Below are 22320 nucleotides of genomic sequence, written 5' to 3'. Positions count from 1 at the left end.
GGCTTTAAATACACGCCTAAGCATAGCCTTTTCACAGTTCCAGAGACATTGTAAGAGCATGTATAATGGAATGTTTGAAGGAGATATTTTTTCTTCTTAAATGCCTTGACACAGGGTGCTTAGGCCTGCTTACTTAAGCACTGCTGCTTGGGTAGGTGCTTAGTCATTTTTTTACTCAATAGTTGAAAGCTAAAAAATTTCATGGCATAATATAGTATATTGGATAAAACTAAAACAAAATTTTCAATGAATTCTCGTGATGTACAGTTCAAAATACGAAACGTATATCAGTTAAGATATATTTTTTTACCTCTAAATGACTATGAAGCTGATAACTTGATCCTGGCGACCTAGTGCAATTAAGTAATAGGAAAAATCTCCCCATGATGATTTAGACCGTCTCTTATGCATTCTTTCATGTTTGTCCACCATCCTATTGTCCTCTCAATCTACTCTTCTATCGTCCCAGTTCCTAGCTTGAACCAAATAGTTGATAATTTTTGGTTAAATTGTAACAGGGCAAAGAGAAAGATTTTGATTCAAAACAACGACTTATTTGTAGTAAATATATTGACACGTAAGACCAATTTATAATAGTGCACAAGGCCGTGGCTAACTGGTTCACCAAATCAAAATGAAAGAAACAAAATTAAAAACAACAATAGAGATGTAATCAAAGAAAAAACAGAAAAACTGTATCTGGAATTGAACAAGTTGGAATAGATGTTCTAAAAAATCACAGCCGTTAGTCATTTTTTTACTTAAGCACTGCTGTTTGGGTAGGCGCTTAGTCATTTTTTACTCAATTCCTTGGTTTGCTTATTACTAACGAGTTAGTTAATTATATTTAAGTACTGTATTATTTATTTGTATTGAAAATTAAATTTTATATAAGCACTTAACACACTTTTTTTTACATCTAATCGTAAGCATCTAGAATTATTGTTGCCCTACCAATCTCGCATCGAGATGAATGAACACTACAGCAAAAGGCGCCGACACGGTGATTAAAGGCGCCGACCAAGATGGTGCTTCGAAGTGCGGCCACTGCAGTACTACTGCTCAGTCCAGACCGCAGCTCCCGCCGTTGCAGCGGCATTGTCCCAGATCCTCTTCCGAGTCCGAATAAAATTTGCAACCAATCCAAAAGAAAGCAAGAAGCTGCAGGTTTCGGTAGGGGCGTCCTCGGCCTGTCCCGTGCTTTCGCTCTCGTTAACAGTTTTTTACACACCTAAGACACGTTTCGGTGTGGTTACAACTTCGAACAAAGGCAGGCTTTTGGTTGGTCGGGTCTGATAAGTGATACGTAAGCTCCAAGTGACGCTCGCATCATCGCATGGATACTGTCATTTTCCCGACAGATGATACTGCAATGACAATGCCAATGGCGTTCATGATTCTATCTGGTATGGGCTTGTATCCTCCGCCTTTGATCTCATCCTCTGTTTATTTGAGCTTTTCTTAGTTTTTTTTAAAAAAATTATGTTTTTGGTTTACTGAAAAGGTACTTTTTAGTTTTAGCTATTAACTTTTATAATATTTTTTGGCTTATCAGTACACCACTTTTTTTATAAAAAAACTACTCTCAGCTAACTTCTTAGTTTTTAATCATTTTCGGGTTTTAATTTTTTCAAAAATCACTTTTTAACAAACTCGTTTATTTGTGTTTTTGACTTGTGGGCTTGACAGAAATAGAAGCTAGAAATAGGTTAAAACAAACAAGTTCTTGTGATGTGTTTGGTAGAGTTTCATGTTCTTTTAAAAATATTTTAATTCTAATTTTTCCTTAAAAATGTTTTATAGTAAATCGAATTACTTTTTTTAATCATTTGACTAGTTAGATTGATTTTGATCATCCAGATAGAAAAACAGTGGTAAATAAGAAAGAAGTGATTTAAAAAGGGAGAAACCATATTATATTTTCTCCCTCGCAACATATAAAAAGGAAACACTTCTCTTCGGATTCCAATCACTTGTAAAAAGAACGTTTGATAAAAATTCTACTGATTATGACTAGAATCTGAAACCTTTTTCACATCCAAACGAGACCTCAGTAACAAATGACTATGGTGAAAAACAATGTACTTAAACAATGTTTCGTTCGGTAACCTTTTGTTTGGCCGAGGGAAATTGCTAAAAAAAATTACACTTATCCATAAGCAAGCCCCTGTAACTTTGGAAATCGCGAAGACACTTATCCATGCTCCTCTATCTTAGCTTGTCAAAAACATACTGTAGTTGAATAAGGCGACACATGATTTGGACACAAAATTGAGTTTTTAATCAGCCTGAGTGGTGCTACCAAGTGATCCGTGTGGTCCACCCTACACGGCTAGTCGTCCGTCGTCGTGCCGCAAAGCAGAAAGCAGCGTAGAAGCGAAGGGGCAATGGGCAGGCAGCTCACTCAAGCACAGTCCTCACTCCTCTGTCACTAGAGCTGAGCCGAGAGAGAGAAAGGGGGAGAGATCGAAGCAGCAGGGCAGGTTGAGAGCTCGCCGATCTGGTGCGGGGATGGGGTGCACGGCGTCCAAGGTTGAGCAGGAGGACACGGTGCGGCGCTGCAAGGAGCGCCGCCGCCACATGAAGGACGCCGTGGCGGCGCGGCAGCTGCTGGCCTCCGCGCACGCCGACTACCTCCGCTCCCTCCGCGTCACCGCCGCCGCGCTCTCCTGCTTCGCGCAGGGCCACCCTTCCCTCGCCGTCTCGCACCACACCGCCCCAGTCCTCCTCTCCGCTGCCGCGCCGCCCCCCGCCCCCGGCGCCGCCCACGCGCTCCCCACGCCGGCGCCATCCACCGCCGCATCATCCTCGCTCCCGCCCCCCACGCCACTCTCCCAGCACCCGCACCCGCACCCGCCGCCGCCGCAGCAGCCGGCGGCGGTGGCGCAGCCTGCGCCACTGAGGGCTCCACGCGTGCGGCGGCTCAGGGTGCCGCACATCCTGTCGGACTCTAGCGTGGCCAGCCCCGCGCAGTCGTCGTTCCGCAAGCAGCCGGTGGTGGGAACGCCGTCCTCCTCCTCCGCGTGGGACTGGGAAAACTTCTACCCGCCATCGCCGCCGGACTCCGAGTTCTTTAACCGCTGCAAGGCCGACATCGAGGAGGCCAACCGCCTCCGTGAGCTCGAGGAGGAGGAGAAGACCCGGGCCTACCTCCACCACCACCATCCCCACCACCTCAAAGAAGAAGACGAGGTCGACGACGGCGAGGAGGAGGAGGAAAGGGAGGGGATGCATTGCGGCGGATGGGAGGACGACGAGGAGCACTACGCGTCCACGACCACGTCGGAGACTAGATCGGAGGAGGAGGGGGAGATGGGGACTAGATCGGAGTGCGGGTTCGCGGCCAGATCGGAATGCGGGTTTGTGGCTAGATCGGAGTACGGCGGGACGGCGCTGTCAGAGTACGCGGCCATACCGTTGCCGCTGAGGAGGGATGAGAGGTCGGAGGCCGGGGACTCATCCTCTACGGTCACGGCGGCGGGTGAGATGCGAATGGTGGTGCGCCACCGAACTCTCGCGGAGATCGTGGCGGCCATAGAGGACTACTTCGTCAAGGCTGCCGAAGCCGGCAATGGCGTTTCGGAGCTCCTAGAGGCCAGCCGTGCTCAGCTCGACCGCAACTTCCGGCAGCTAAAAAGTATGGCAATGCACAAATCGTGCCTAAAAAACGAAAATATGATGATTTGTCATTCCAATGGTCACAATCCTTTAGCTGTTTTGCTTAATATGATTCATTCTTCCACAGAGACGGTGTACCACTCCAACAGCGTTCTATCAGCATTGTCATCAACCTGGACATCAAAGCCGCCATTGGCTGTACGCTACAAGTTGGACACCAATGCTCTGGAGATGGAGTCAATTGAAGGGAAGAGCCATGGATCGACGTTGGAGCAGCTTTTGGCTTGGGAGAAGAAGCTCTATGAGGAGGTCAAGGTAATTTTGTTCTTATGATGATGATTTTGTGGACATTTATGACTGTTGTACTTAACAGTTGAGTACCGGAACAGCTCTGGAATTGAGATGTTTGTTTTGCTATGATAAAGTTGTCTGATGTCTTGGTCATTAGTTGTCAAGCATCTTGAATTCTTTAAACTATTCAGCCTGGCTCCACTTCAAATGATCCAACTATAGTACCTAGTGGATTGTAGCAGATAATTCATGACAGTCCACAAGCTCTTGGAGCTATGCAATCTTATCGAGCTGCCACATTCTAGTGTCAAGTATCCACCATTGTTAGGCATAAAAACAATGGAATTGCACATGTGGTTCTAGAATAAGATGCAACCCTTTCTCTTGAGGAAAAAAAGCATGACCATGACACGATGTTGCACTCAGCATGGTAGTGTAGGGCTATCAAACAGCTCGATTAGGTTTGTGAGACAACTGCATCTTACAAAAGAAAATAACTAGAGATTGTATTTTCTATTTGATTAGGTGAAACTTCTCCATATTTGAAGTTGGTATCTTGAAAACAATTCTATTTTTGAGCAATCTCCCTAATATTCAGCAAATGTGGAAGAGGAATCTGATTCTGTTGCATAAAGTGTCTTTAGAGCGGTCATACACTTTCCTACTTTGGAACAACTGGAGCTTTGATCATATTTTTCACCACATTCAGGAAAAGTAGCAAGCACGATACACGACAATTTACTCATCAACCACACCTTCATATTCTCTTCTCTTCCTTTATGGTCTATGTTTTTCTAAACAACTCTTGTTCTTGGGATTATTTATTGTATGAAGGTCTAGATCCTTGAGGAATTGTCTTTAACAGACATAATATATCTCGTAATGCCAAAGCTAGATTTGGCATATCTTTGTCAGTTTGTCTTTAGTATAAATTTTTTTGAGGGGTAATGCCCTGTTCAAGTTTAAATCTTCTTGCATTTATGCCAAACTTCTAACATATGTTGGTACATATTAATTTTAACTGCTGCAGGCAAGAGAGAGTGTGAAGATTGAGCATGATAAAAAGCTTTCTACTCTGCAGAGCCTGGAATATAGAGGGAAGGATAGTGCCAAGCTGGACAAGACCAAAGCGTCCATAAACAAACTGCAATCACTGATTATAGTTACCTCACAGGCTGCCACTACGACATCCTCAGCCATTGTCAGAGTCCGTGACAATGAGCTTGCACCTCAGCTTGTTGAGCTTTGTTTTGCGTAAGTTTTATTCCCATTTCCCACATCCCTGATTCCAAATCTTGTGGTGCTTCTCAGGAGTAATTAGCTGTTTCTGAATATTAACATACAGGCTATTGGGTATGTGGAGGTCAATGAACCATTTCCATGAGATCCAGAATGAGATTGTTCAGCAAGTACGTGGTCTGGTGGACAATTCCATGGCTGAATCAACATCTGACCTTCACAGGCTTGCAACCTGTGATCTTGAGGCTGCTGTTTCAGCATGGCACTCAAACTTCAACCGCCTTATCAAGTATCAACGTGACTACATCCGCGCTCTATATGGCTGGCTGAAGCTTACGCTCTTCCAAGTGGACAGCAGTGCCCCACGAGAGGCCCACGCCTCTCTGATCTCTCGCGAACTGACCACCTTCTGTGACGAGTGGAAGCAAGCACTGGACCGGCTTCCGGATGCCGTGGCTTCAGAGGCTATCAAGAGCTTTGTGAATGTCGTCCATGTCATCTTCACTAAGCAGGCAGAGGAGATGAAGATCAAGAAGCGGGCAGAAACATATTCGAAGGAGCTAGAAAAGAAAACCAACTCACTCAGGTCCATTGAGAAAAAATACTACCAATCCTACTCAATGGTTGGCCTTGGCCTTCCTGGCAGTGGGCGTGATGGCATTGAAAGCCACGCTTATGATGCCCGTGATCCTCTTGCAGAGAAGAAGTCTGAGATTGCCCTATGCCGCCGGAAGGTGGAGGATGAGATGACAAGGCATGCTAAGGCTGTTGAGGTCACAAGATCAATGACACTGAACAACATACAAACAGGCCTGCCAGGAATGTTCCAAGCCATAGCTGGTTTCTCAGGAACAGTTGTTGAAGCTCTTGATGTCGTCTGCAGGCGAGCTGGTTCGGTGCGGTAGAAGCTGGGGCCATCACAATTACCAAGAAATCATTTGCTACCTCTCTCTTTCGGATGATTCAGTAGTTTATATAGGGAAAATGCAATATATATAGCTAAAATTAGTGATGAAATATAGGTGAAGGCTCCCTGGATGTTTTGCCGTGTTGGGATCATTTCGATTGTAGATAATGATTTTGCCTAGAATTGTTGGTCTTGTTTTGCCCTTTCTGGGGAGTGCGAGGGGAGATATATAATGTACAGACATTCTGGTCACCTTGCACTCTAGTGTTGAATCGAGCTTGTGCTTATATCTAACAAGAGCACTGCTACTTTTTTATGTACTTCTACATTTCAACTGTTTGGAGTTGGTTGTTCCAGTGGGTTAAACATCTGGAGTCTGAACTCTAATACTGAAAGGTGGGCGCTGCCTGTGCATCTCCTCCTGTCTGCTTGTCTGGAGGGATGACATTTGCGTTGGTTTATTCCTGATCCCTTTTGGACCATTTGTTCTCTGTCGTTGTAGTTGCCGTGCTGCATTAGTGCGAGAAGACAGCTCATCATGGTCCAGATGTGCAAGAACTATCATCTCTGCCCGCATCTCTTTCCACACATCCTACCGTTCGTTTCTTCTCCTTTTTTACTTATGTCCCTGCCTGAAAACCTTCAAATTTAATGTAATATCTGCACGTGCCTTTTGGGTGTCTTTAGCGCTAATGCAGCCAAGTTATCATGCCTTTGCAGGCGATCAAGGGGCAAGACAAACGCAGCATCACCGACTCTTTGTCCGCCACAACATGGCCTCCCTTTCCGGCCATTGCTCGCCCTCTACAACAACATGGCGACTTGCGTTTCCGTGGGGGTGAGGTGAAGAACAGCAAGCGAAGCAAGGCTGGCGCCTGGACCTATCCCGGTTGTTGGGCAAAGCCAGCCGCTCCTTTTGGTGGATGTCTCCGTGGCAAGCATGAAAAAGTAGTTGCAATTCATTCGGTCCGTCTCCAAGACATGAATGATATCACGTTGCTGGATTTGACGGCAGGATGGAGGAGAAGAGGAGAAAAACAGGGCATGGCGCCAACATGTGTGCTTGGCCCCTTCCCTGTCCAAGTTGTTCGGTGATTGGGAATGATGTAGGGGCGGGCTGGCTGGCTGAGCAAGGGTCCAAAACACCTCGTGCTGGATGAAGAATCCAGAAATCGTATTCCGTGCGTGACCCTTGGAGCAAAGTCGCGGACGAATGTAGCGTGGGCTCACGTAAAAAAAATTTGAAAACTTTCTCAGAACTTTTTGAGCTAAACTTCCTACAAATTTTTTCTCAAAATTTTTCAAAAAAGGAAATACGGGGAGGGAAAAGATTCCGAAAATAAAAAGATGGGAGACTGTCAGGGTGGTTCGCGTGTTGTACTGTGAGTCCGTGAATTAGGTGTGTCCCGAAATAAAAAGAGAGCTCTACTATGTAGTGTAGGTGGTCTTTCCAAATAGGTTCGCTGTGTTCATGTAACAGACGCTGTGTGCAGGAGCTTCTATTCAAAACTTATTTGGTAGAGTTTTCTTCGATTTAAATTCTCTGTGGAAAGTGATTTTTCGGAGGAAGTGATTCTGTAATTGAAAGTGATTCTCTAAAATAAAATATATGGAGGAATTGATTTTATATTAGAAGTGAATAAGAGGAAGCTACTTTTTTTAGCTCTTTAGTTTCTAGTTCATTTAAAAAATCACTCTCACGAATTCCACTTAAAGAGCTAAAAGCTAAAAGCTACTATTTAGCAGAGCTCCCTAATTTCAGCTAGAAAGCTGCTCTGAGAGCTCTGCTAAACAAACTCTGAGTGGACCAGATAAGCTCTCATGCCTCAGCTGGTATTGTTGATCCTTTTATTACTTACTGCCATGGAGTGAGTGGCACTATGTATTTCCCCACTAAAAGGCCGGACTTTACGTGGGGACGGATAGGCTACGATAGCATAATATATAATTTTTTGTTTACCGTATTGAACTAGAGAATCATACGAGTAGAAAATTATAGATGGTTACTGTTAGACGTATAGCATAGTGAAAAAAGAGTTGGAGCAAACTAGCCTAATATCATACGTGTCGATGTAAAGGAAGTAGCCAAAGTTAACAGGGTGATCGTCCCTTTCACGCGATCTCCTTTTCGAGTAGATGTAGACGGTCAATTTCCTAGTTAGGTGCGTTCCGACTTCTGATTTAGACCAGAAGTCTAATCGATAGCTTCGAGTGCAAATCGTCAAACCAATTAGCTCCGCAGTTGCAACAACATCTCTACGGTATTCACACATCCTAGTGTGAAACATTGAGTGTAAGTGTGCTAGTACCACACACATAACTAGGATTTTGGAAGATCGAGTGGAGGGGCACGGCTAGAGCTTGGAGCGGCTGAACCGTGCGTGCTCTCACTGGACAATAATTTTAAAAATAAAAAAATATTACATTACAATGCTCTCAAAATTCAAAACATTTTTTAAATTATCATAAAAAATTCTGAAAAAAATTACAGTACAGAGGATGCTATAATCTAGCGCTTCAAATTTTTTTAACTCGAACAATTACTTATACGATGAGAAATAAAAAAGATAAATTTTAGCATCCATGATAATTGACTTTTTTTTTCTCATCTTAAGGGTCATATTTTTATCTGAAAATTTTTAGAGAGCTAAATGATAGTATCATATATACTACAATTTTTTTAGAATTTTTCATAACTAATTCGTCAGTGTTTTGAATTTTGAAAGTATTGGAACACGATATTTTTATGTTTTTTAAACCTGTCACATGTTTGCAAGGGCGACAGAGTATATATTTGCAAATTTTGAAAGTAGCGTATATATTTGCAATTACGAAAATAAAAAAATATAGAAATAAAAAAGAGTTCCGGACTTCGGGGCTCAAATATTTCTTTGGATAAAAAATTTGGGGCCGAAATCTTGAATGTTAATTTAGCCCGTATGCATTGCAAGGCTGGTCCAGATAGATGTCACACCGTCTCACACGCAAGTATTTCAGGCCCATTTCAGCTTGTGAAATGCAAGAGCAGCCCATCTCTAGTTTTTCTTTAACAGTGAGATCTATTTTCAAAACTTTTTTTTTAATGAGATCGAACGAGACCATTCCGTGTGCCCATTTTGTACATGTCCGTATGAGCGCTCAGACTTAAACGCGAACTGACTCAACGTTTGCACTGTGCAAACGTCATCCGTATCAACCGGGCTAGCGTCGGGATGCGCCTATCTCTAGTTCTGGTCGGGCCACCTCTGTTCTCCTCCCCGTCTCTCTCGAATCTGAGAAGAGGGCTATACACCACTTTTTTTAACGAACGGGCACTGAGACGGTGCCTATTTCATCGAATAAAGCAGAGATTTACGAGCAATTACCCTGGGAGGCGAATTACAGGTATGAGGAAACTTAAAGCATAGCAAAGAGGCGCTAAACGCCTTGCTCCGGCAAGGACCCAATTCTCGCTTCCTCTAGGATCCTACTGAAGAGAGATGTTGCCGATGCTTCCTTTCGCTGGAACACTCTTGCATTCCTTTCTTTCCAAATTTCCTATGACACCAGTAAGGTAAGGGAGCGGATGGCTTTCCTTGGCACTCCTTGCGCGGTTGCCATTCGCCGTCCACCATTCTTGGACAGAAGCACTTGGTGGCCAAGAATCTGGGTTGATCTGCACTGCACGTATGAGATCCATGCAGCAACGGATTTCCACCTGGGATTAAAATTTTGCGAATTTTAGAGGGAAATGAAATATCTAATTCCGAAAAAAAAATTCACTGATATGTGAGACCCATAGAGCACATGGCAAAAAAATGACTGGAATTTTAAATTTTTTTACGAATTTCAATCTTTTCATCGGTAAACGATAAAAATTGTAAAACGAAATTAAAATCCCTGATGTCCACACCCTCCTGTGTATCTACAGCCGGCCATGAGGTGTGTTCCCAGCGCAGGACGGCAGAGCGGGCAAGATGGGCCGTGAGGCCATCCCCGTACCGCCAACCTATCTGACATCCATACGTGATCTTGGATGATCAGCCGCGCAAAAAGTAAAAAATAAAAAAAATTGCACTTTGGTGGCGCCACACTTTCCAAATGAGCGACCTGAAGGTTGTTAACCCGTATCCTATGAATTGCGCTTTGTATGCAGAAGAAGATGATGTGTATTCACCGTGTTGGCTCAGCTTCCGTGTGATGCTATCGTCTTGCTCCGGATTGATCTGTATGTTCTGCACTTGGTTCCACATCACAAATTCTTGCAGATGTGATGCTGTAACATGCGCCTGGAGGTCGATGTCCCGGACCCAACTGTTGTTGTGCAGCGCATCCTTTACTGCTCTGTTCTTTTTACTGGAGAGATGGCGAAAATCCTTCGACCGCCGACTAGCAATCCAGCCATGGTGCCAGCAACCTCGCTCACAGAACACCGTGCTACACACCACTGTTTGAACTCTGAATGCAGGCAGGCAGGCACAACACAGATGTGAGTACAGACAGCATCACGACATTGATTGATATCACGGTGTCCGGATGATACAGATCCAATGCCCGTTACAGTGTCAGTGTTGTACTCTGTCCCGTGCTTTGTAGTTAGTCCCGGCCGTTGCACCCGGACACAATGAATGGCACGGCAGGGTTGGAAGCTACGCGATGCCAGTAGATATCAATTGCAAACAGTCTTGATGTCTGATGCAGTGCTGCAGTTCTTCACGTGAGTACCTTCAGGAGAGGATCTGGGTGATGGACACAGCGCGAACTGGCCACCCAAGAAAACGAAATAAGCGTGGCTCAGCGATAGGTTCAGAAGCAAATAATGCATGCTTGCACAAAGTCCAAACCAGCCGGAATTGATCGCCAATGAAATCTTGTTGCCACCACGAGCCGAGGCATAGAATGTTACTCCAAACAGATTTCTTAAGAAAAGAAGAAGAAAAAATTCAGGTAGAAACGCAAGTTTATTGAGGGTGGATGTGTCCTGCATAAATTTGGTTTGTGACCCTATATAGCAAGCCAAAACTTAGTTATGCTCAAAGAATTTGGATGCCATTTGGTTGGAATCCAAAATTTGACCGGCCTAATTTTTTTTTGGCATGGCCAGCCAATTTCTTCACAACTCCGGGGCAAGTTCTGGGCGCCAGAGATGCTGGCCCGAGCTATCTGGGCTGCCAAATCCCATGGAACCTTGACGTGGCAGCAAGTTATAGGGCAACCAAATCAAACAGTAGGTGCACTAATGGTTGGATAAAACTATATCTGTTCTTAAATAGATGTTGTTTTCAAACTTTAGAAATTTTTACCGTTACGTATACACAAAACCATTAGAATTTGGTACATGAAAATGATAATATTGGATATTATCATTAGTTATGAAAAATACTTTGACATCATCTAATTTTTATCAATTTTTACTAAGAGATAATTATCAAAAGTAATAGTCAAACATACTTATTGGAGACCGTGTGAATATCATAAACTACGAGTAAAAGAGAACGAAAGTAGTAAACATTCAAATGACTATAGCTCTTAAGTAGTGTTTCTAATTTGTAATCTGGTTGGACTACGTACTCCCTACAATTGAATCAACAAATCAAGACCTATATTAGCTATATTTTATTGCTAGAATTTTTTAAGCATAACGGACTCACGTATCATACTCACACACTATATTTTGTTGGACACTATTTTAAACATTTGGTATTGTCACCATTCAAACATTTGAACTTCAACCAAAATTTACCCATGGTTAAATTTTGACATGGCATGTTGGTGACACAAAAACCAAACAGCCCCAAGGACTTCCGGCGTGCCAAGTGAGCCTGGACGAGTGTGCTGAAAGTGAGCACTAGCTTTTAAAAGGACGCGACTGTGTGGCATGCGCACCTCACCATAAAGCTATGGCGCGCACATGATTCGTATACCGGGAGCAATGGCGGCGTCATCAGCGAAATGATAACACAACCAACCCGTGCATGAGAAAAGCAACGAGGAGCATGAAGCACCATGATGGCGGCGTCGAATCGGGATCCATGCATGTGGACGTGACCATCGCCTTCTCCTCCGACATTTTGCAGCTCACAAAGACGAAGCTTGGACGAGGCTAGAGCGGACCGGAGCCCTTGGGGCCATGCACTTTCCCTCCAGATCCCACTCTCGAGCAGGTGCAAAATATTGGATCCCGAGCTCGGACAGATGGCGTCGGTGCCAACAAGTGGAGGCCAATCATGGCGCCGGCTCACACTGCTCGCCTCCTTGGAAGCTTTATCACAACCCCAACTACTCCCCGTACGACGACCATTCTTCCAGCGTCTCCTCCTCCCTGCGCCCTTCTTGTCAGAGCAAGGACTCGCCTATGATCGTTGTTCTCGACGGCAGCGGCATTGACGGCGGCAAGGAGGTGGAGCTGGACCAGGGGTACGGCGCCATGTCGTCGGAGCTGGAGCTCTGGGTTGCGTGCATCAGGGAGCTGAGGGCGGAGATGGAGTTCGAGAGGCGCATGCGGCGCAAGGCGGATGCGCTGAGCGAGGCGCTTGCCGCGGAGCTCGCGGAGGAGCGCCGGCGGGGTGAGGCCGCGGAGGCGGAGTGCCGGGCTCTGCGGGAGGAGGCCGGCGCCGCGCGAGCAGAGTCGGAGCGCGCACTGGAGGAGGTCGAGGAGGAGCGGCGGATGATGCGCGTCGCCGAGCTCTGGCGGGAGGAGCTGGTGCAGATGAAGCTCGCCGACGCGCAGGCGGCGATGGAGGAGAAGCTGCGGGAGATCGACGACGCCGTCGCCGAGCTCCACGCTACCGCTGCCAGCTGCAACAAGAGTAGCTGCAGCAGTAGACCGAACGGCAGCAACTCAAACTCGACGAGTCAACACGGTCAACAGAGCCCGAGCCGGAGTCAGCACGGTCAATTGCACCGGCGAGAGGCCGGCGGCGGCGAGAACCCGCACATCAGGAGGGGGATCAAGGGATTCGTGGAGTTCCCGAGGGCAGTGCGCGTGCGGCCGCGCGAGGAGAGGGTGGATCTGGTGTCCAACCTCGAGTGCCAGCGGGCGCAGCTGCGTGTGCTCATGCAGCACCGGAGTCCGGCCGCCGGCATGGGTCTCATCGGCGCAGCAGAGAACCTGGTCGTGCAGTGTACTAACGTGATGTAAGGAGGTGCTGCCTCCGTTTTCCCTCTGTTTCTTTTCTTGTTCCTGACTTCTTGGCTCTGCCGTTTTGTTCTCGGCATTCACATTTTGGTATCGAATGCTAGCCTGTTATCCGTGTATTTTGATGCTAAACATGTAATCTACTACTATAACTTTGTACAAAACCATGGCAAGAAAGAACTACGCAAATCAGTACTTGGACTGCTCAAATTTTGCAACTTACTCTTGTTGACTAACTTGTGATACGCATTGCAAACAACAGAGAGGAAGTACAACATACAATTGAAGTGAAACCGGTCAGACGCCAGCAGTACGGGACAACACCTACAACTGCTGGAACCAAAATAAGTATTGTTAACACACAACTAGAGCAGGCTAGAGATCTTCTAAAAGAACTCGAAGTCTAGGAACTTTCCTCCAGGTTCAACATCTGCCCCTGCCATCCTCTTGCTGAAGCTCATCTCCACTCTATCCACCGGCGGCGCCGGCTTCGTCGGCATTGCTGCGACAGGCTCGACAGCTCTCGGCACACCGGGGGGAGTGCTGCACCGGATGAGCGCCCAGTTCACGCCCTCAAAGAACGGGTGCTGCTTTATCTCAGCTGCCCCTCTCTTCACGCCGAGCCGGTTCTGAGGCTCCTTCGCCAGCAAACCTCTGATCAGATCCCTGCTCGCGTTGCTCGTCGCCGGGCAGTCCGGGAACTTGAGCTGCTGGCCGACGACGTTGAAAAGCGTCGCGCGGTTCGTCTGCCCCTTGAACGGCGTCTTGCCGTACATCAGCTCGTGCAGGAAGATGCCGAACGTCCACCAGTCCACTGCGCTGCCGTGGCCCTCGCCCTTGATGATCTCCGGGGCGAGGTACTCGTGCGTTCCGACGAACGACAGGGAGCGCGCACCGGTCGGCTCGACGACGAGCTCGGGCAAGCCGGCGGACGCCTTCTGCTGCCTGCTGGGATCGGTGCCCTTTGATTTCTTTATGGTGCTGCTCTTCTTGCCTCTCTGGTTGAAGAGCTTGGGCATGAAGCATGTGGGCTGGATGCAGGAAGGCTGGGCACACGACTGCGCGTTCCTGGGATCAGAATGCAGGGAAGATCTCACCAGCGTCGGCGAGACCGCGCAACGGAGTGAGAGATCGAAGTCGGAGAGCATGATGTGCCCGTCTTCCCTGACGAGGACGTTCTCCGGCTTCAGGTCTCTGTAGACCACTCCAAGCATGTGCAGGTATTCCAGGGCAAGAAGCACTTCTGCGGCGTAGAACCTGAAAAAAATGAGAAGAATCATTCACCTCAAACTTATCAATACAGATTTGTCGGAGTAGTGGTCAATCAAATGTCATGAAGCAAAACGTTTAGGCACTCTAATCTGTAGCTTAGGAAAACAAGTAGTGCAACCATCTTTCTTTCAAACTAAGTAAACAGAATAATCATTTGAAACTTGCAGATTGTTGTATACATTAGCAACTACTAATGGTGTAAATGTGCAAACGAGCAATTATTGATTGTATCTACGCTAATTTAGGTATCAAGTTCTACAGCATGAAAGAGACAGTTAAACATGAAAAGATAGTATCACTTAACTAGCAATCGAGCAGAAACAAACTGCCAACTCTAGTGATGGAGAAAGCCGTCAAACACGTCAGTAATTTAGTGATGCTCGTGTCAGAGTATGATACTAATGCTGAAAAATGGCAATCCATTTTTGGTTACGGTCACAATTTTTCGGAATATAAAGAACTATTTCACACAAATCATGTGAAAATCATTCGGAAATGTGGTAATAAGCACAAGATTACTAAGCACTTGCAAGTTGCAACTGAAGAACCAGCAATTAACCCACAACTGCATTAGTTCTAGACCTGACTATTCCAATTTCCAACCCCCCTGGTTTCATGGCAACGCTGCAACACATAGCTGCCATACAACATTTCGCAGATATCTCTGTATGCTGATTAAAATTTGCAATTTCTAGCAAAATTACAAGTCTAAAGCACGAAATCTAATGCAACATTGAAAAAAGATTAAGAGAGTAAGTACCTCGCCGCGTGCTCTGGGAAGTGCTTGCCGGGCTGGCGCTGCCGGAGCGCGTGGAGGTCGCCGCCGGGGCAGAACTCCATGACGAGGCAGGCGAACCTGTCGGTCTCGAAGTGCGCGTAGAGGGTGGGCAGGAACGGGTGGTCCAGCAGCTGCAGGATATCCCGCTCCGTCTGCGCGCGGCTCAGCTTCCTACGGCTCTCCAGCGACGCCTTGTCCATCACCTTCATCGCGAACCAGCAGGGCCTCGCCGCACCCGTCGCGCCGCCGTTGCTGAGCTCGGACAGGTAAACAGTCCCGATGTCGCCGCACCCGAGCCGCCGCAGCAGCCGGAAACTCCCCATCCCGAGGGGCCCGTCCCGCGCGCGCGCCGCGAGGATCGCTTTCCACCTGGGGTCGCCGCCCTTGTGCGGCTTCCCCCCGCTCCCGCCATCGGCGCCGGCGGCGCCGTTGCTCCAGCCGCTGCCGTCGCTGGCCGCGCTGCTGCTGACGCTGGTCTTGGCGCTCCGGCTGGTGACCGTGCAGCTTGGCGCGATGCTTGTCGCCGTGGCCGCCGCGCCGGAGCTGTCGATGCTGCTCTGCGGGCTCGCGGCGTCGCTCGGCGGTGAGGACGCGTCCCACGAGATTACCGGCTTCGCCGGCTTGTCCCGCCCGTCGACGGCGACGAAGACGGTGTCCATCTCGTCCACCGGTTCTGGCGGGTGGCTCGCCCCGGAGAAGGAGCTCCTGGGCAGCGCCTCTCCCTCGGCCTCGTCGTCGCTGGACGCAATGCTGATCCTGACCTTGTCGAACTCGAACCCAGGAACCTTCTCCGTCACCTTGCCATCGCCATTCCTCCCCCCGCCGCCGCTGCCAACGCTGACGCCGCCTATCTGGAGCTCGAACACCTCTGGAATGAACTGGAACTGGAAATCTTGGTACTCAGAATCGGAGCCCAGATCCAGGGGCGCCTCCAGCACCTGGGTGCGCGAGCGCGCGTGGGACGTTCTTGGGTGCTGCTTGGCGTGCTGTGAGCGTGACGGCTGCATTGCTGCTTGTACAAGTTGATTGTGATGTAACGGGCAAAAGAGGTTGGGGAAGGGACAGGAGGGGCTGTGGTGGAGAGGGAAAGGACAGAGCTGTTCGTGGCAGAGAGAGAGAGGGAGAGGGAGGGAGAGAGAGAACGCGTGTTCTGGATATGATGGCAGAGAGAGGAGGAAGACACAGCGGCAGCCGGCAGGAGCGGCAGCAGCGGGGCAGAGCAGGACTGGTGCTGTCTCTCGCTACGCTCGGCTGTGTCTTCCTCTGCTAAGATTTCGCTGTTTGATTTGCCTAACGTTATATATTACCGTTAGAGCACTAGAGGTTTGGTTTGTTAGGCCGCGCTTTTGTGAACAAATCTGTAGGCCCGCCACATCGGTTTTAAAAGAAATCAACCTCTGCTTTGCATGAGAGGTCAGTACTATATTTGTATGCATTTTATGGGTTTATTTCGAATATAAAGTGAAGATTTGGAAACAAATGAATCCTCGTATTCAAGCTGGCGTTAGCAAAAGTACGTTGGGCTTGAGATGATGTATACGCGCTGAGGCCCTTCTTGGACCATGTCTGAAACTCTGGATAGATGTGATTACATGTAATCTTAAGGGCAAAGTTCAAAATGCTTGCATTTCGAAGGCCTTTCTTTACATTTGTTGAGAATGGCTGACGTCCTGGGCTCCCAAGTCCTAGCCAGATTCATGCGAGAGGAAATCAAATCGGTCGTCGATCCTATCAGTACGTGATGAATATATGGAATACTTTTTCGTGTCGAATCAAGCGTTAAAAGGCAAAGATTTATACGGGATGGGTCTCATGAAAGATAATAAATCTACGTTATATATTCTTGTATTGATTTCGAGATATATTAAAGGGAGCCGTGATTAGTTTAGATAAGATCTAGTAGGAGGATATTTATGTGTTGTCTGACGAGTTATTGATATAGATTATGATTATGATTTTAATTGTCGATAATCCTCTTTACAGGGTCCTTGGTTCCGTATATAGGGTTATCATATAGCGTCTAGATTTCATTTTAGATAGAAATCTATCATTATTAAATTTAGAGACTGACTTTCTTATTTAAATAATATCTTGATACCTACAAATAATTTTTATATGTCAAAGATTACTCATCGTCAAATTGCATTGCACGTGACAAGCCTGAAATTGCGTATGGTTTTGGTCCAAACATTACCAACATTTTAGTACTATTAATTTGCTAATTTCAAGTAGTAACCATACCAACCGCACATTCTGCTTGCATCACTCTTGAAACTTTCCCCGTTTTCTATACCTGACAACCAGAACTTTGATCATGTGTCTGTTTGTTCAGAGTAGTAGTAGATTGATGTGCTCGATGTCACTGTAGTGAGAGAGCACATTCCTTTCCTCCCACACAGTCCTAGGGATCTTCTCGTTCATTCAAAACCTACGGTATTCTTTATTCTAGAAAAGGGCGAAAGGGCAAAGGACCGGATTCTCCTCCTCTTTATTGAAAGAAGCGAGCATGGCTTTCGATGATCTGATCCCAGATTGATCTATTTTCTTTTCTGTGCTACAGCAACAACTGTGGAAGACGGAGGAGATTGGTCAAAGGTGATTGATCTCGTTCTTTCAGGCGCCGATTTCACTTTGCCAGTGAGCAGTTTGTTAAAGAACCGATAGTATTGAGTAGATTGCAATGTAAAGGACAATGAACCCAATAGATTTAACAACTGATTTTCTCATTGATAGATAGTTTAAGTATTTATACATGATGACAGTTATGTCTTGTCAGGAGATATGCCTTCCGAATATGTGCCTATTACGGACGGATGTCCGTTCGGTGGTATTTATCATTTTGATTCTTAACACTCCTCCTTGACCAATACCATTATATGTATATATCATTTTGAGAACTCCTTCAAAAATCTTATAGAAAAAATATAAGACGGGTAATAGTGATATGTTGTTAAAACTCCTTTAAAATTCAGTAAAAATATAAGGAGAAAATGATACAACATATATTGATTATTGTCCTTTTTAAAATCATAACCTCCGGTGGCGGCGGGGTGACCGGGCTCCTGTTCAGCGAGTAGATGAATGACACGAGGCCATGGAGCGGATAGAAGCTATAGGCGTGTGGAGGTGACATCAACTGCGTTGGCCGTGGTCTTAGTCGAAGGCGGGTGGCTCAGGCCGGCGTGGTGCCTCACCACCGGAGAACGGCGAGACATGCGTAGATCATGACCATCACATCCATGGGAGCGATGGCCACGATGGCTACGATCTAAAGGAGTACGATGGCGACGCCAATCACCATACCGATGAGGACGACCTTCCTGACGCAGGATACAAAGAAGTGCGGCAGTAGGAGCAGATAAGTTCAATGTTGCTATTTTTCACCTTCTGTGATTGATGGAGGCCTAGTGCCTCCGGTTCTTCGTTGATCATTCAGTGAAGATTAAGTGTGTGATGACGTGTTAAGAATAGATAGTATCAATTAGATTGCAATGTAAAGAGCAATGAACCTAATAGATTCAACAACTAATTTTCTCATTGATAGATATATGTATTTATACATGATAAACAGTCATGTCCATTCGGGAGACATCTCTCTCAAATGGATGTCTATCCGGTGGTATTAATCATTTTGTTCATAACACTGTTGTTTAGTATAATGGGCTGCTTGCTGCTTTGTAGGGATCGACGGGGCTTTGGCAACAAGTCACTTCATCGCCCACTTTGATGAATCAACGCTTTTGTGTTTTCTAGTTTTGTTTCTAGCTCGCATGCAGGAACTTTGAAAATTACTGTGCCAGGTAGTAAAACAGTTCCATCGAAGCAGTGCTAGACAGCCTGACACGTCACTTTTGACCGTGTATAGTACCACCATGACTTACTGACAATCAACGTGGATCGTTCATCAGCTATGTACAGACAATATACTCAAGTGTATCGATCTTCTCTGGAAACCACGCACGTCTGCAACACAGCATGTAGCAACGAGACGAGAGCGAGTCATCCATGCATGAAGGCTTCCGTGTACACTCGATGCAATGCAACAGTGCAGCACGTAACAGAAGATAACCCGTGCATCGGTTGGATTCAGAGAACCTGCCGGCAGCCGAAATCAGGCCGGAGACGAAGAGGAAACGAAACGAAACGACCGCGGCGGCCTTGGAGATAGACATGGGCGTGAAGTGATTCATGATTCATTTTAATTCAATTCTATTAACTAACTAATTATTTTAATTAATTAATTAATTAACTTATACTTCACACCTATTCTGACGGGAAGAAACCAGCGAGTGATTGACAGCACGCACCTGACGTCATGGGCACTGGGGCCTCGAGCTGCTGTGCTGTGGTGTGGACGGTCCACTCCACTCTTGTCCCGTGTAGTAGTCGTGAACGTAGCCACACGCCGGGATGTTCATCGGCCGTGCCATGGCGCAAGGTATGACACGAGTTGGGTGAAGATTTTTCGATGAGATCAGGATGGTAGAGGAGTAAATTTCGTAAAACCACATTACGGTCATCAAAATTATTATTAAAACTATATTTTTAAAATATTACTAGTTATGTGTATATACATTGTAACGAGAATCGAATATTTTTATATTATAATATATATTGCTATCGTAATATATGAAAGGATAATGTACATATGGGTTGATTCGGACTCGTTCTCTCTCTTTTTCTCTATATGAGCTGGTTACTTTTTCCATTTTTTTTCCTTATTATCTCGATCCAGTTGGCCACATCCGGACACATAGGCCTTGGCTCATTTTCTTCTTTGGACCAGCTGTCCTTCTCTCCCTTCGGGCCGATCAGCCAGCTGGGTCATGACCCAACTCCCTCCTCCTCTCTTCTTCTCTCCCCCACACCCATCGGCCTCTAGGGTCAGGTGAGGTGACAGTTAGGGAAAAAGCCTACTGGCTAGGAGGCTAGTTGGTGAGAAAGGGAAGATGTTGAGCTCACCTCGGGCGGTGATGACAACGACGGTGGTGGATTCAGGCAGCGACAGCTCTCCCTGGGGTTGGCTCAGCCTCCACGAGTGGCGGCGACGAGATGGTGGCCCGATCCGAGCAGCGAAGGCGTGAGAGGAAGGCGGAGGCACCCGCGCAGGGCGGCCATTGTTCACAAGTTTTGACTTCAAATTTCTTAACCATATTGTGAGATAGCTCAGAACAGAATAATCAGCTGTAAGCATGTAGGTGCAAAAGGAAAACAGAATTACCTTACAAATAAACGTTATACCACCTTGCTACACTATCATTGATTAAGTAATCAGTAGTCTTACACGTCTGCCAGGTTCACCATTATGCAATTCCAAAGGGCAATTAGAAAGCAAGAATCAAAACGTCCAGGTGATGGATACATGCAAAAGAAATCAACATAAAGAAAGAAAAAAAACAGATGACATCTTCCTTTTTCTGAACAACAAGAGGAGCTAGCAGCAGGGGTGAGGCGGCTGTCTGAGATATCCTACTATTTTCTTTTTCAATAGTTCCACGACTCAATCCAAACTAAGAAAGCTGCAAAATTTATGAATGTATTCGACTCAACCCACCAGTTGGATCCTTTTAGTTGCACAGAAACATTGTGCAGCCTTGATTAAACAATATGCTACAACCCACAAATTAAATGAATAGTAATCAAACTAAGAAGGCTGCAAAATTTATGCAAACTAAGAAGACTCAACCCACAAGCTGGATTTTCTTAGCCGCAGAGAAACATTGCGCTGTCTCAAATAATAAATCTGCTGCACCCCACAAATCAAGGAAGTGAATAGTAACAAATTTTGAAGTCAATGAAATGGGCAAGTGTAAAGCTCACTGTCGGAGAGTGAACTCCTATCGCAGGGATCTCGAGAGACCCCTTTTTAGAGATTCGGCCGGGGGGATGATCCTGGGAAAGCTTGTTTGGGAAATAAGCAGGAACGGAAATAAATGCGATGGCTAGTGGGAGACGATCACCCTAATGCAAGAAAAAAGGGGGTACGCCAGGTGTTGGACAGGTTCGGGCCGCACGGAGGCGTAACACCCTACTCCTGTATGAGTGCTATATTTATCCTTGAAGGAGATTCTTCAAGGGGGTATCTGGTTCTAAAGGGAGAACTGTTTACAAAGAGCTTGAGGCTCTTATGTTCTAACTTAACTTGAGCTGGTTCGAATGTCCGTCGATCTATCTTTTGCCTGGTTCGTCGGAGATTGTTGGTTGTCTGGTGGTCGGGGGCTCTTGCTCTCTCCTTTTAGTGTTCTCCATCCTTTCCTTTTATAGGCGCGCCGACCTCAACATATCCTGAATGGGAAAGAGGGGACGCGAATGCCAAGGTGCCACGGAGAAAGGCGTAATCATTTCATCTTGACGAAGTGACAGGGGCGGTGGAGAAATGCGGTGCGCATTCGACCACCAGCCGCTGCGGAAGCCTCGGGGCGCCCTAAAAGGGGCCCACCGGTCAGCCTCAGAGGTGCCCAGTGCGCCCACCCTGTCTTGTTCTTCTGCCAGGGCAGGGTGGCAGGCGGAGCGCTTTTATTCTGGCAACATTATCCCGAGGCACCTGGATGAAACGGGACGGGACCCATGCATTTAATGGACCCACGGCCCCCTGCTAGTGCATGGCAGGGTCTGACACTGGGGCGTGGGCAGCTGAGAATGTCAGGATGTCAGGATGTCAGACCGCGCGTGCCTATTAAATGCGGCATTGGGCCTTTGACTGGATGAAACCCTGACGACGGGACCCTTCGGGTCGTTGAATGATCTTGCGCGAACCTTCGGGGCACCGAGTCCTCGGGGGCTGCCACGTGCAGCCCCGAGCACTCCCTCCCGAGCACTTCGGTGGGACCTTCGGGGCACCGAGTCCTCGGGGGCTGCCACGTGCAGCCCCGAGCACTCTCTCCCGAGCACTTCGGTGAGACCTTCGGGGCACCGAGTCCTCGGGGGCTGCCACGTGCAGCCCCGAGCACTCTCTCCCGAGCACTTCGGTGGGACCTTCGGGGCACCGAGTCCTCGGGGGCTGCCACGTGCAGCCCCGAGCACTCTCTCCCGAGCACTTCGGTGAGACCTTCGGGGCACCGAGTCCTCGGGGGCTGCCACGTGCAGCCCCGAGCACTC

At 47.1% G+C, this 22320-nt stretch overlaps 3 protein-coding genes across 3 annotated transcripts; 2 read left to right on the top strand and 1 right to left on the bottom strand.

Moving 5' to 3' along the window:
* Positions 1–2294: 2294 nt before the first annotated feature.
* On the top strand, positions 2295–6375 carry LOC133907684 (protein ROLLING AND ERECT LEAF 2). The gene is made up of 4 exons (XM_062349756.1): positions 2295–3637; positions 3746–3933; positions 4940–5163; positions 5255–6375. Exons 1-4 carry the CDS (start codon positions 2512–2514, stop codon positions 6051–6053), a joined length of 2337 nt encoding a protein of 778 aa, XP_062205740.1. The 5' UTR covers positions 2295–2511; the 3' UTR covers positions 6054–6375.
* A 5831-nt stretch (positions 6376–12206) lies between these two features.
* On the top strand, positions 12207–13368 carry LOC133908045 (protein BRANCHLESS TRICHOME-like). Its single transcript, XM_062350176.1, has one exon. It carries the CDS (start codon positions 12390–12392, stop codon positions 13173–13175), a length of 786 nt encoding a protein of 261 aa, XP_062206160.1. The 5' UTR covers positions 12207–12389; the 3' UTR covers positions 13176–13368.
* A 29-nt stretch (positions 13369–13397) lies between these two features.
* LOC133908044 (serine/threonine-protein kinase D6PK-like) lies at positions 13398–16500 on the bottom strand. Its single transcript, XM_062350175.1, has 2 exons — positions 15205–16500; positions 13398–14429 (listed from the first exon to the last, which is right to left on the bottom strand). The coding sequence occupies exons 1-2, from the start codon at positions 16227–16229 to the stop codon at positions 13559–13561; spliced, it is 1896 nt and encodes a 631-aa protein (XP_062206159.1). The 5' UTR covers positions 16230–16500; the 3' UTR covers positions 13398–13558.
* Positions 16501–22320: the final 5820 nt, after the last annotated feature.

The sequence above is a fragment of the Phragmites australis genome, chromosome 24, assembly GCF_958298935.1.
Source record: "Phragmites australis chromosome 24, lpPhrAust1.1, whole genome shotgun sequence".
In the NCBI taxonomy this organism is placed as follows: domain Eukaryota; kingdom Viridiplantae; phylum Streptophyta; class Magnoliopsida; order Poales; family Poaceae; genus Phragmites; species Phragmites australis.
Note: the sequence above shows the minus strand (reverse complement) of the source record. Positions and strands in the feature narration are given on the sequence as shown.

What these genes read in the sequence shown, in the direction of transcription:
- LOC133907684 (XM_062349756.1), top strand. Translation starts at nt 2,512, where the DNA reads ATGGGGTGCACGGCGTCCAAGGTTGAGCAGGAGGACACGGTGCGGCGC. An exon ending in CAACTTCCGGCAGCTAAAAA is followed by an intron (nt 3,638 to 3,745) that starts GTATGGCAATGC and finishes ATTCTTCCACAG; the next exon opens with AGACGGTGTACCACTCCAAC. An exon ending in AGCTCTATGAGGAGGTCAAG is followed by an intron (nt 3,934 to 4,939) that starts GTAATTTTGTTC and finishes TAACTGCTGCAG; the next exon opens with GCAAGAGAGAGTGTGAAGAT.
- LOC133908045 (XM_062350176.1), top strand. Translation starts at nt 12,390, where the DNA reads ATGATCGTTGTTCTCGACGGCAGCGGCATTGACGGCGGCAAGGAGGTG.
- LOC133908044 (XM_062350175.1), bottom strand. Translation starts at nt 16,229, where the DNA reads ATGCAGCCGTCACGCTCACAGCACGCCAAGCAGCACCCAAGAACGTCC. An exon ending in TTCCCAGAGCACGCGGCGAG is followed by an intron (nt 14,430 to 15,204) that starts GTACTTACTCTC and finishes CATTTTTTTCAG; the next exon opens with GTTCTACGCCGCAGAAGTGC.